At 41.9% G+C, this 12,013-nt stretch overlaps 2 protein-coding genes and 6 non-coding genes across 10 annotated transcripts in view; 5 read left to right on the top strand and 3 right to left on the bottom strand.

The window, feature by feature from the left end:
* Positions 1–1,483: 1,483 nt before the first annotated feature.
* Positions 1,484–6,993, bottom strand: phyh (phytanoyl-CoA 2-hydroxylase). 2 transcript variants are annotated; one of them, XM_041030484.1, is made up of 10 exons: positions 6,850–6,993; positions 6,069–6,127; positions 5,523–5,633; positions 5,166–5,334; positions 4,889–4,970; positions 4,457–4,638; positions 4,141–4,290; positions 3,864–3,998; positions 2,395–2,492; positions 1,484–2,074 (listed from the first exon to the last, which is right to left on the bottom strand). In XM_041030484.1, the coding sequence occupies exons 1-9, from the start codon at positions 6,913–6,915 to the stop codon at positions 2,439–2,441; spliced, it is 1,008 nt and encodes a 335-aa protein (XP_040886418.1). In that variant the 5' UTR covers positions 6,916–6,993; the 3' UTR covers positions 1,484–2,074; positions 2,395–2,438. The 2 variants fall into 2 exon arrangements, with proteins under 2 accessions (XP_040886418.1, XP_040886417.1); XM_041030483.1 differs by having other exon boundaries at positions 1,484–2,492.
* A 488-nt stretch (positions 6,994–7,481) lies between these two features.
* trnaq-cug lies at positions 7,482–7,553 on the top strand. Its single transcript has one exon. It is a non-coding gene; the product is annotated as a tRNA-Gln (tRNA).
* Positions 7,554–7,685: 132 nt separating this feature from the next.
* On the top strand, positions 7,686–7,768 carry trnal-cag. Its single transcript has one exon. It is a non-coding gene; the product is annotated as a tRNA-Leu (tRNA).
* An 89-nt stretch (positions 7,769–7,857) lies between these two features.
* Positions 7,858–7,929, top strand: trnaq-cug. The gene has a single exon. It is a non-coding gene; the product is annotated as a tRNA-Gln (tRNA).
* Positions 7,930–8,370: 441 nt separating this feature from the next.
* Positions 8,371–8,442, bottom strand: trnaq-cug. Its single transcript has one exon. It is a non-coding gene; the product is annotated as a tRNA-Gln (tRNA).
* Positions 8,443–8,705: 263 nt separating this feature from the next.
* Positions 8,706–8,788, top strand: trnal-cag. The gene has a single exon. It is a non-coding gene; the product is annotated as a tRNA-Leu (tRNA).
* Positions 8,789–9,292: 504 nt separating this feature from the next.
* trnaq-cug lies at positions 9,293–9,364 on the bottom strand. The gene has a single exon. It is a non-coding gene; the product is annotated as a tRNA-Gln (tRNA).
* Positions 9,365–11,526: 2,162 nt separating this feature from the next.
* cdk17 (cyclin-dependent kinase 17) overlaps positions 11,527–12,013 on the top strand; it is a 32,177-nt gene continuing 31,690 nt past the window's right edge. For both annotated transcript variants that reach the window (XR_005892991.1, XM_041030534.1), the window contains exon 1: positions 11,527–11,843. The gene's annotated coding sequence lies outside the window, so the exon portion shown is untranslated. The remainder of the gene's footprint in view (positions 11,844–12,013) is intronic.

The raw sequence follows: 12,013 nt of genomic DNA, 5'->3' as shown, positions 1-12,013 counted from the left end.
TAACGGTATTTAATAACAGAGAATTTAACAGGCCTTCTTTGCTCATAAATTCTTTACATATACCTTGTGTTGGCTTTGATGACTTGCTCTATTGTGCATTGTTACACTTCTATGTGAATGATGTATATTTCCCTTACAGGCAGAGTGCGTGCAGGTGGTAACATCTTGTTTCTGCAGTGGACCCGTTCATTATCATTCCAGGTATGGATGAGCTCAGGGTTCAACACACATACCTTATTGTTCTAACCCGTTTTAATGTAGAAGTACATAGGCTGCTGTGGATTTTTCCTCTAACTATGTGTGATGCAGTTAAATCTGAGACGTGTTTTGAAACTGGGCAGCGATGACTGGCCGCTTTGTTCAGAGAAACGATAACAGATCTGGAGTCTGGGAAATATTTAGTAGTAAATGAGCCTGCAGTTAGACTTGGGAGTGTGTGTGTGTGTGAGTGTGTGTGAGTACATTTATGTGAATTTGCAGGTTTGTGCATGTACAGAATGTGTGTTCAAATCTTTGTCTGTCCAAGGGTGTATGCATATTTTTTTCTGCACGTCAGTGTTTATAAGTAAATGTGCCTGTATCTGCATCTGCTAAAGCTTATTTGGTGTTTGCTCACGTGTGTCAGTTTTTAGGTGTGCTCTTCTGTGCATTTGTGTTTTGTGTGTCAGCGTATTGTAAGTGCATGTACTTAGCATGTGTATCTGTGTGTGTGTTCTTTGGTGTTCACTGTGACAAAGCCTGCATGTGAATGAATTTCCTGCATTTCTGAATTAAACCAAGATGCTGAGATGTCCCCTCAGGGTCCTGGACAAAGACACTGTTTAAATACACACACTCACTCACACACACTCACACTCTTAGCTGTGTTGGATCAGGTGTTTTTTGGAGGGGTTCCAGTGTGGGGAGTCAGGAAATAGCTGGGGCCTCCGTCTGAACACAGCTGAACTCTCTGATGTGACTGTTGCTGTTCAAATGTCTCTCAGTGTTGAGCGACTTCCTCTGATGCACCTAGAACAGTGCGTCTGATTTTAACACGTATGGAAGGAAAATTCATCCAGCAAGCACAGAGAAACTTCCACGGTTTGCTTTTATGTCTTTGAATTTGCTTTGTTTAAGTTGATGCTGCAATGCCAAAGCAACTAGGGCTGAAAACCAAAGTCGTGCGACTCTCAAGCAGCTTGTTTACCAGAGCATAACCTATTGTGGTCGTTGTAACCTGTCATCCTGCCAGTTAGAGATGAAACACACATCTGACTCCTGCAGATAAGACTGTAAGGATGCTGATAAGACCAGTCTTATCTGATGTGACTTTATGTTGCTCTGCTCAGCTCAGCTCTCCAAGCATTAGGTCATGTATTACATTACATTATTGTGTGACTGTATCACATTATTGGCACTTTGTATTGTAGACCTTCTGATATAGACTTATATAGACTCAGGCAGGTGTGTCCGAAGCTTTGGAAGAAATCAAAACAAAGTCTCATTATTACAACAGTCATTTTTTATTATTAATGTTAAGAAAATATTTCACTTATCATAGCAAGATCCCAAAAACAAAATCCACTCAGTCATCATCAGTTATCAATCTACAGACACAAGAAAATTAGCACAGTGATACCTTTATAAGGCAGTAAGTGGTCTGTTATTGTTAGTTAAGTGCTACAGTCGGTCAATAATTCTCATTTTTTCTAATCAACTTGCCATATTTATTTTTCAGCCTTGCCTTAACTGTCCAACTGTCCAGGATCCGAAGGAGTCAGTTTTAGAGAACCTAGCAGATTTATTTTTCAGCATAGTCCCCTCCTACATTAATACTCCTAGTCCAGCAGGCGTGGAGCATACACATCCTTTCTTTGCAGAGGCTGGTGTCTTGGACCTCCAGAAAGTGGTCAAAATGACACCGGCTGAGCCGCTCCTTCATCTCTTTCTACCTTAGGCCACGAATGTATCAACCACCCCTCGTAACATCCCCTTCCATTAAGGTTTTGGTTAATTAAACAGCTTGATAGTAGACATTTCAGGATGCAGTCACACTGTTCCATTGTTTTTGGTGCCACTTAAGCTTCATTTTGTGCTGTAAAACAAGTGGCAGGAGGTTTACAGAATGTCAGACGCTTTATTCTCCTATGCACTTTGATTTGTTTATGAGATAACTGACATTTTTCATTTAAATATTATTTCCTCTTTGTGTTTTCTGTTAGGGGAATGTCCTCTTATGTCCAAATTACATGTGCAGTAAGTAATCTAAAAAAAAAAAAAAAGTAAATTAGGGATTGTACCATAAGAAAAACTGCACTACTTTAGCTAAAAGGAGGACACGAACACTTTCTGCGTCAGTGTGAACATCCAATCACTATTTTAATCTCTTCTCATGTCAGCTCAGTGATTCATCACCCCGCAATCATGTAGCGGTCTTTTGAAGCACGCCTGTGGTGTCCTCACAGTGAAACCCTCTCTCCCTGCACCAGACGGCCTCGGACAGCCCAAGTATCCTGTGGGGGAAGAGTTAAAGGTTTGGTTAACCAAAAAAGAAAAAAAAAAACTTTGGTTTTTGTTGTGTGCAGAGGCCGCTCTGTTTTACGTAAAAGATACTCCAGGAGTGCTGTATTTCAGTTACATGAAGTTGTGTCACTTTTAAGATGCATCGTCATGCATAAGCATCTTGCTTAGCTAAATTTCAGTTATGTATATGTACAATAATGACAAACAACAACTCTGATATGTCACTGTGTTTCCTCTACAGTATGATGGGTTCCAGGCTTCTAAATACAGATGCTCCCTGCTTTGCAAAGGCTGACCACAAAGTAAGTTTGGCTCATGACAGACATCTAATGGGGGATTTTATTGTATTCCTCACAGATGCATGCAAACAATAACAATACATCAGCTAGTGATGCTGCTATTGCTACCAGACTTTAATTATAACATGCTACTGTAATCTTACCATTTTAGAAATAGTCTCTCTGCTAAGTATGACTTTAACATCTGCTTAGATGTAGGTGTACACCTCTAATGATCTGCAGACACAGAACTTATACAAAGTTGCTCTGTGTGTTCAAGTGTTCTTTGCTGCTGCTGCACATCAGTTACATGCCTGAGAGTGAAACCAACAAAAATGTTACTTAGTAAAATGGCCCGATGTAGATTTCACCCTCAGAGTTCAGAGGAGCCTGGCAGCTGCTACGTTGCCCACATATAAGGGGATTATACATAATAGATAGCCTGTGTCTGGCTTTGCATCCAATGCATCTTTAAGGGTTAAGTTTGTTATCACGGTTCTCTGCTCTCTCATTGCACTAAGCTTTAAAGTGTATACTGGCAGGGTTAAGATCAGAGCTTAGACTCCAAATATCAACACTCTACATGGTAGAGGTCATTTCTACAAAACTATTTTTTGTGAATTCCTATGAAAATAGTAAACGCATCTGATGCTAATTCAGGACTTTTTTTTTTTTAACTCAACAGTTCACAATGTCACAACCAACGCCTCCATTTAATCAGCCCCACCTGCATCCACCTGTGTGCTCTAATTCTATGTTCCCCCAGGGGACAGTTTGTCACCATCACTGCACTCTCATTGCACTAAGCTTTAAAGTGTATGCTTGCATGCAGGACAGGCAAATTTAGATACTACAAGCCAAATATCAGCAATCCACACGCTGTCATTCATTCTCATAGATCTGTCCACATGTTTTGTCTGACTGAAATCATGCAGTCATGTAGGATTGTGTGTAAACAGTGTGAGATCTCAAAATCCAGAGGAAGTCAAACTGCATCAAGCCTTTTGCATGCTTTATTGTGCTGTGGGCTATAACAGGAAATGTTCAGAGCCCATGAATGTAATGAGAGTGTAAGTGTCTCACCTTGAACATAATTTCATCACCCACAGAATACTTCCTAGCTGCGATCTCCTTCACCTCTTTCTCTATGTTTTCCTGTGTGGTTCCCTTCACATCGATGTAGTAACAGTCAGCGCTGGCATAGTGGCAGGAGATGGCCTGGAAACACACACACACACGTGAACACACACAATTATCTTTAAATTTATAATGATATTTTATAATCACGTGTATTCTCGTTTCGTAGGTGTTTGGGCCTGGAAACTCGGGAATACCAGGTGCATTATGGGTAGTGCAGTACCTTGCGGAAGCCCTGCGTCTGATTCATGCCAGAGCCATGGATGAGCAGCGGGTGGAAGAAGACAGTGTCACCCTTCTCCATCTCCAGGTGCACCCTGGGGTGTTTCGGGTCATAGTTTCGCACTCCGTGGTACATCTTATTCACTCCGCCCTGAGGACAAACACAGAGCTGAGGTAGTGTGTGTGTATATATATATATGTGTGTGTGTGTGTGTGTGTGTGTGTGTGTGTGTGTGTGTGTGTGTGTGTGTGTGTGTGTGTGTGTGTGCCTCTTAGCAGGTGTGATCATGTTTCTGGCTGCGTGTGTGTTTGTGTACCTCCCACTCGGGGTAGTCGTGCTCCTGCAGCGTGCCAGTGTGTGTTCCTGGCAGAACGACCAGGCAGCCGTTCTGCCTGTTCACTTTCTCCATCGCTGTCCAAGAGCAGACAATCCGGTCGGCCGGTCGGAACGGGAAGTAATGCAGATCCTGATGCATCGGGTGACGAGATGTTTTCTTACCTGAGACACCGGACACACACCAGATGTGTCATAACATAATAGGTTTAAAGACACTAGAGGAAAAATACTGTCCTGTGTTGTTTGTTGTTTCAGTTTTGGGGTTATCTTTGTTGAAAGTTGAAACGTCCCCAAAACTGAGGTACATGTCAGAAAATAGTTTACTATCACAGTTTCCTAAAGTCCTGAGCTGATCATGACTTCTACAAAACATTTACACATTCAAAAAGTTGGGACACTCCTCACCCCATACCTGCATCAGGAGGTTTGTTGATCAGCATGGTGTGCATGGCCATGACGTTTGGTCCAGTGAAACACTCCACATAGCTCAGGATCTGACATTAAAACGCACACGTTTTTGTTGATCAGTGTTTGGGTTTAAATTATTTGTGTTGGTGTATCACAACTAATTTGATATTCATGTAAAATGTGACACGCTGCAGCTTCAACTATTAATTAAACGAAGAGTTTGAGCCAGTAGATCAAAACAAGGCCCAAATGAAATGTGCGGTACGTGTGTGTTGTTGTACCTGTGGTAAGGTGCAGTACCGAAACAGTTCAGGGTCCTCCTGGAAGTCCTGAAGTTTGGAGACAGCTTTCTGATCTGGAACAAACTCTGACTTTGCGATCGCCACATCCCTCATCACCACCAGACCGGGAACTTTTACTTCCTGTCGACAGATCCGTTCAAACTCCAACCTGAAGAATATATTTGGATCATGTTTAACACTTCACTACTCAGTATCCCCAGTGTTTCTCAATAATATATTCATGGTGGTATTCATCATAGGAAAGTGTATTACAGTTACTAATAATGATATTAAATGTTTATGCACGGGGTGTAAAGCATCATTCTCTTTGCAGTTGCCATAGTTTGTGATCGTCACCTGAACCTGTCGACGTCCTCGTCAGACACCAGATTCTTGATGAGAATGAAGCCATTTTTCTCATAAAAGAGCCGCTGTTCTGGGGTCAGCAGGTCAGTATCAAGTGTGTATCTGTCAAACAAAAGTGACAATACATTGTAGTTTATTATATGCTGGTTTAGTTGGAATGAAAAGCTTCTGCAGACTATTTGGCCTTAGGGACATAACTGACAGATGGTAGTCTGGTACGTTGATATTTTCCACTTTCTCTCATAACAAAACGCATGAATTATTTAGACTATGTACATCAGTACCTCTGTTCTGCTTTGAATCATGACACTGTCAGTGAACTACCTTAAAACAGCTCGAGTTCTTGTCCCTTTAATGGATAAGTGCACTATTATCTGCTAATACACGTGGCAATACAGAAACTGTGCCAAAAGTGAATGATAAACATGGATTGTATAATTGTGTTTACAGAAACCTTTGCCCTGAGGCAGCTGTGGAACCTGCCAAACGCTGTGGTAGAATTACAGAGTGACTTGAAAACTAAAGGTGGATCTCTACCTCAGCTTCTGTGGGTGAGTGCTGTAGGTGAAGGTCTGAGCAGAGGTCGGTGCAGCTCTCTGGAGAAAACCAGTTAAGGAGGAAATAAGGCAACAATAAGAGTGTCTCAGAAAGACGGATTTCAGACCTATTTCCCCACCGATCTAATTAAAAGAAAAATCCAAACAGGGTATCAACGCTTTAACAATACTGGGCAGCTTCCAAAATATATCTAAGTGCAGGTTTGGTCATTGAGATCCGTCCGTATCAGTGCGGAAGCAGCGTCAGCTTGCAGAGACATAAAGATCACGTAAACATCTTGGATCATTTTCTGTGTTATCTTTTCTCTTATGTGAAAAGCTGCGTGATCGCTGCGTGATAATGCATGTGAAGGGCGCGTCGAGACAAAGCAAGAGAAACAGAAAACATCCGATTGTTTAATTTAAAGATAAACAATGCCAAGCTGCCGGGCTTCCAGCTGACCTAAAAACACACACAGACTAGCCTTCTTAGCTGTTCAAAGCTAATGCCAAACAGATGTAGGTATAACTGTGTAACAGCCTTCACGTAACTTTATCGCCTTTAAGCCTTTAGCGTTAAGTTCCTACATAACGACAGACTGCTGCAGAAACATCGCCTCCATTAATAATAACCGTGGTTACGGTACCGTGTTACAGGGGGGCCTGCTCTATAGAGGGACCCCGGTCCGCTCCTAACAGAACTGCCCGTCGCTCGGTGTGCCTGCGATCGGCTATCTATTCTGCACTGCGAAGCTCCAATGATACAGATAATAAATGGATACGACAGCAGCGGCTGATCGATCGAGATGATTGATCAGCAGTTTGAGTCTATCCGCAGCGCGAGACATCGTCCTGTCAGGTTGTAGTCCCGATGTGATCCCGGTTTACATGGACACACTGAGGAAAGTGGTTCTCTCTGGGGCAAAGGTCAGAGTGATGACAACACACACTCCCACTTACACAATGTTAGTACTGTACGTTATTCACGCACACTGATAGTCCAGTCATGTCATTGATGAGGTTTGATGGGATTATTAACTGGTCAATAAAGAAGACAGTTTGAATACAATGCATCATTTTATTTGATTACTTAAAAATATATGGTAAAAAGGAAGTTGCAACGAGCATACCGATTTGAAGCTCATTTTCACTGACGGCGACTGATTTGGTATCTGATAAACCTTTAATTAACAGGTTCCACCGAGATTTGAACTCGGATCACTGGATTCAAAGTCCAGAGCTAACCAGTTCTTTGATTGTTGGTGTTTGAGTTTGCATGTTTTCGTTGCTTTCGCAGGATGAGGGCATCAATATCAATATTACCAAACTGATCTCAAAACATGTCAGCTGGCCTCAGAATTATGTCATCTTCCATTAAGTGTGTGGCAGGAGGATTTCGTGTTCTGTGCCTTGTGGTTCCATGGTGTAATGGTTAGCACTCTGGACTCTGAATCCAGCGATCCGAGTTCAAATCTCGGTGGGACCTGAACTTGCTTTTGTAAAAGGTACTACAGTTTTAAAGACTAAGCCGCCCAGTTTAGAGAAACACGCATACGTTGTTCTTGCTGGAGGTGATGTCTTTGCTCGCTTTGGATTAGATGGAATCTAATGTTCTGCAGTCAGGATGGCCGAGCGGTCTAAGGCGCTGCGTTCAGGTCGCAGTCTCCCCTGGAGGCGTGGGTTCGAATCCCACTTCTGACAGCCAACATTTTCAACCTGAATAAGTCACTCTTTTAGTATCACTTTACTGCACTGTCACATCAGCCAGCAGAGAGAGTGGGTTTCTCTGTGGTTCCATGGTGTAATGGTTAGCACTCTGGACTCTGAATCCAGCGATCCGAGTTCAAATCTCGGTGGGACCTGTTTTTGGAAGGGGTCAACTGTTGTGCCTGTACCTGAATTATCCGAAAATGACTTGTTAATTACTGCCTGTAAAGATATATGCAGTCACTTAGATCAGTCAAAATGTTTAATACTTCTTCAGATTGTAGCTTGCATTTCCAGCGGCATCATAAATACCTTTGTTGAGAGAAAAGTCTAAATTTTTCAGCCACAAAGAATAAACCTTCTGCATTTGTAAAGAGGAACTAAGTACATGTCAAGCAGAGGTTAAGAGATGCCCCCCCTGCTGTTAGAGTTTTGGAGCAGCTTTAGTGAAAACTGTAAATAAAAGGCTGCAGCTGTAAATACAATCTCAGAGACTGAATACATCCAACCCATCCATGATTCTCTGACAGTTTAAATGTTTTCAGGCCAGTACCAAACATTACTGTACAGCACAACTGTTGCCCCCTGCCAAAAACAGGTCCCACCGAGATTTGAACTCGGATCGCTGGATTCAGAGTCCAGAGTGCTAACCATTACACCATGGAACCACTGAGAATTCACTCCCTCTGCTGGCTGACTCGATAGGGCAGCAAAGTCATACCAAGTGAATTAGTAAGTTGTGAAATAAGTAACCGTTAGGTGGTTAATGTAGCACCTACACCTCATGGAAAATGACATAATCTGTCCAGTTTCGAGACCAGTTTTGTGACATTATAAAATTGTGCCAGTAGACTTCCTCTGTATGTGACAATCTGGAATGCAATGTACCCTTTCATTGGACAGCCATGGTCTGTTATGACGTCCCCATGCAGTCAGGATGGCCGAGCGGTCTAAGGCGCTGCGTTCAGGTCGCAGTCTCCTCTGGAGGCGTGGGTTCGAATCCCACTTCTGACATGCTTGTTTTCACGGTGGCGCGGCATCTGTCTGAGATGTGCTCTTTTACAAATGCAAGTGTGTGTTTGTGGGGGAAGCTTTTGGGCCGGTGGTGTCCAAACTGTTCCACAAAGGGCCGTGTGACTGCAGGTTTTTGTTCCAACCAATGCAGAGCACACAGTTTGACCAATCAACTGTCTGAAGACTGAGATCAGTTGATTAAATGAGTCAAGTCTGGTGTGCTGCTGCTTGGTTGGAACAAAAACCTGCAGCCACACGGCCCTTTGTGGAACAGTTTGGACACCTCTGATTTAGGCTTTTCTCTCACCAAAAATTTAGCCCAAAGGTATTTATGCTGCAGCTGTAAATACCTGAAGAGCTAATTATGAGATGTTTTGATTGGTTTAAGTGGTTGATGATATCTTTATTGCCCATAGCCAATACATCATTTTCTGATAAATCAGGTGTTTGCAGACCAGTATCAGAGCTTACTGAATAGCACAACAGTCAGCCCCTACCAAAACCAGGTTCCACCAAGATTTGAACTCAGATCGCTGGATTCAGAGTCCAGAGTGCTAACCATTACACCATGGAACCAAACCATGCGCAGTGCTCACTGTATACAGAGTGAACTTCTGCCCCACAGTGGTGGTACAACATTGGGTCTTGATTTTATTGTACTGTTTATATGTGGCAGCATTTTGAATAGATTCAAGAGTCTTTATAGTCATTATGCAAACATATGAAATTTTGCAGAGATTCCGGGCATAAAGGCACACATATAAATAAATATAATAAAAAGTTAGAAAAAGAACACGTATGAAAAATATAAAAAATATAAACACAAAGTAAAGTAAAGTAATAAAGTGCAGCAGATGAACAAATTGATAAAAAATGGTACAGACAGACGGAAAACATTATAATTAAAACAGGTGATGATCTGCTCTCTCTCTGTCTCTGTCTTTCACTCTCTCTCTCTCTCTCTCTCTCTCTCTCTCTCTCTCTCTCTCTCTCTCTCTCTCTCTCTCTCTCTCTCTCTCTCTCTCTCTCTCTCTCTCTGGGTTTCTGTTTCTCACTTGCTCCCAGAGACAATATCCTACTGTGGCCACAAGAGAGCAGTAAATTACAAGATAAATGCAAGCAGGCAATCTAATCCTTTATGGGATGTATTGGTTAACTGGTTCTATTAACATAATACCTATAATTATCAGGCTTCATCTTGATAGTTAACTAGTCCTGTACCATTCAGGGCCTAATACCTTTTATTTTGTACTATTGTATCATTGTAGAGTATATATATTTATATCCTTGATGTGTTTTTTTTCAATAGCTTTCATACCATGTGACCCAACGGTTTACAATCTATTCTAAAATATTGGGCTACATGGCCCAACAAGGGCACAGCCCTTTATATTGGACACAATGGTTCAATAGTACAATATAAAGGGTGTTAGTGCCTGAAGACAACCCCAAGCGAAGGTGCGCAAACACAAGGTGAAACTGCAAGAAAATCCTGCAAAATGCATTTGTTTTTTTAACGGTGTTTTGTATTCGCAAACCACACTGTGTTTGTCAGTGAAGTGCTGGGTATTTGTTAAGCATGTTTTGTTTGTTTGTTAAGTTTTGGCTGGAAATTAGCTCCATACTCAGCTGTGTTTGTTCTGTTTACAACAGTATTTGTTCTGTTATGAAGACTGGAAAAACATAGCCTGATCTGATGAATATGGATTTCTGCTGAGGCACACAGATGGTAGGATAATTTGGCATCAGCAGCATGAATCCATGGACCCAACCTGTCTAGTATCAACAGTCCCTGCTGCTTTTGGTGTAACGGTGTGGGGAATGTTTTCTTGACATACTTTGGGCCCCTTAATACTGGTAAATCGTTGTTTGAATGCCACAGCCTATCTGAATATTGTTGTTGACCAAATGGCAAATGACTTACAGTCTGTATTACCAGTTGTTTGAACAGTTGGATTACAATATTTCTAGTAGCTGCAGCTTTTATACAGCAGGTGGCGGCATACAACCAAAAGTTATACTATGGTTGAGCTTGGGATGTAATTGTGAAGAACGAACAGCAACATTAATTTCAAGGATAATTTTAAAATCAATCATTGAAAAATATATGTTGGTACTACTAAACTAAAAGATGTGGAATATTGTCTTTTTTTAAACGAATGTTCCTTTTTATTTTTTTTACTTTTCTTTTTAAATGTCTTTAACCATATACCTGTATGTTCCATACATTTCACTGAAGATTTATTGGGACAAAGCACGGAAACAATGTTTAACAGAGCCGCAGTGTTAGAAGGAAATGAGTTATAAAGAACAGCGGAAAAGAAACTATTCAAATAAAGATACTATTGTTTCGTTTATCTGCATTTCATACCCTTGCTTCCAGTTTCGTCAAACTAACGAGTTTTCTCACAGTAGAGCGGAACTTGTTGACTTTCCTTTTAAATTATATATACCTTTATTTCCTATGATTAAATGTGTCAAAGCACAAGCTGAAAATGTATGAAGTCTTGTATGTATCCCTCTATATGTCCATAGACATTATATGATGAAAAATGTTGTCGCTTATTTCGAACACTGAGATTAAAAAAAAATGTGGAAAAATCGCTACTGGTGCTTTTATTTTGAAAGCTGATAAAAATAAATCGGCACATGGCCGTCGAATGCTGAGAACGGTTTTATTTTTCAAACGTAACAGGAAGCTCCGTTATACTGTGTGGCATTCATGGGTGGCACTTGACAGCTGGCGTGCACCCCTCCCGTCTCCTCTGTCGACAGCAGAGCCTCCTCCAGCCTCTTTAAACAGCTTTCAGAGCCACACAAGCGACATTTCGGGGGTCCGATCTGTAGCTCTCCGTCCTCACATCTCTCATACCTGTGTGTGCGTGTGTGTTTCTGAGGATATTTCTTTTTCTGTCGGAGCGCTGGGAGCCAGAGCCGAGCACAGACGGAGCAGTGTGTTCTAGGCTACTTCAGTGGGCGGATAAAGCGGAGGAGGGCATCCGGGCCTGGCAGCTCCGGAGGGTCGGCTCGAAACGACGGAATTCACTGTTTTCAGGTAATTACGCTCAATTGTCATTTCATGTTTAACGCACGGTCAGTCCGATAATGGGCTCCGTGACGTTACATGTCGTCCGGCAGCGGAGGACGAGGAGTGAACAGTGTGGTGTGTGGAAATGACAACACAGAGGAAACGGCAGCTGAAGAATATGATTCAACCAGACTGTA

This window comes from Toxotes jaculatrix, chromosome 22 (assembly GCF_017976425.1).
Source record: "Toxotes jaculatrix isolate fToxJac2 chromosome 22, fToxJac2.pri, whole genome shotgun sequence".
Classification (NCBI taxonomy): domain Eukaryota; kingdom Metazoa; phylum Chordata; class Actinopteri; family Toxotidae; genus Toxotes; species Toxotes jaculatrix.
Note: the sequence above shows the minus strand (reverse complement) of the source record. Positions and strands in the feature narration are given on the sequence as shown.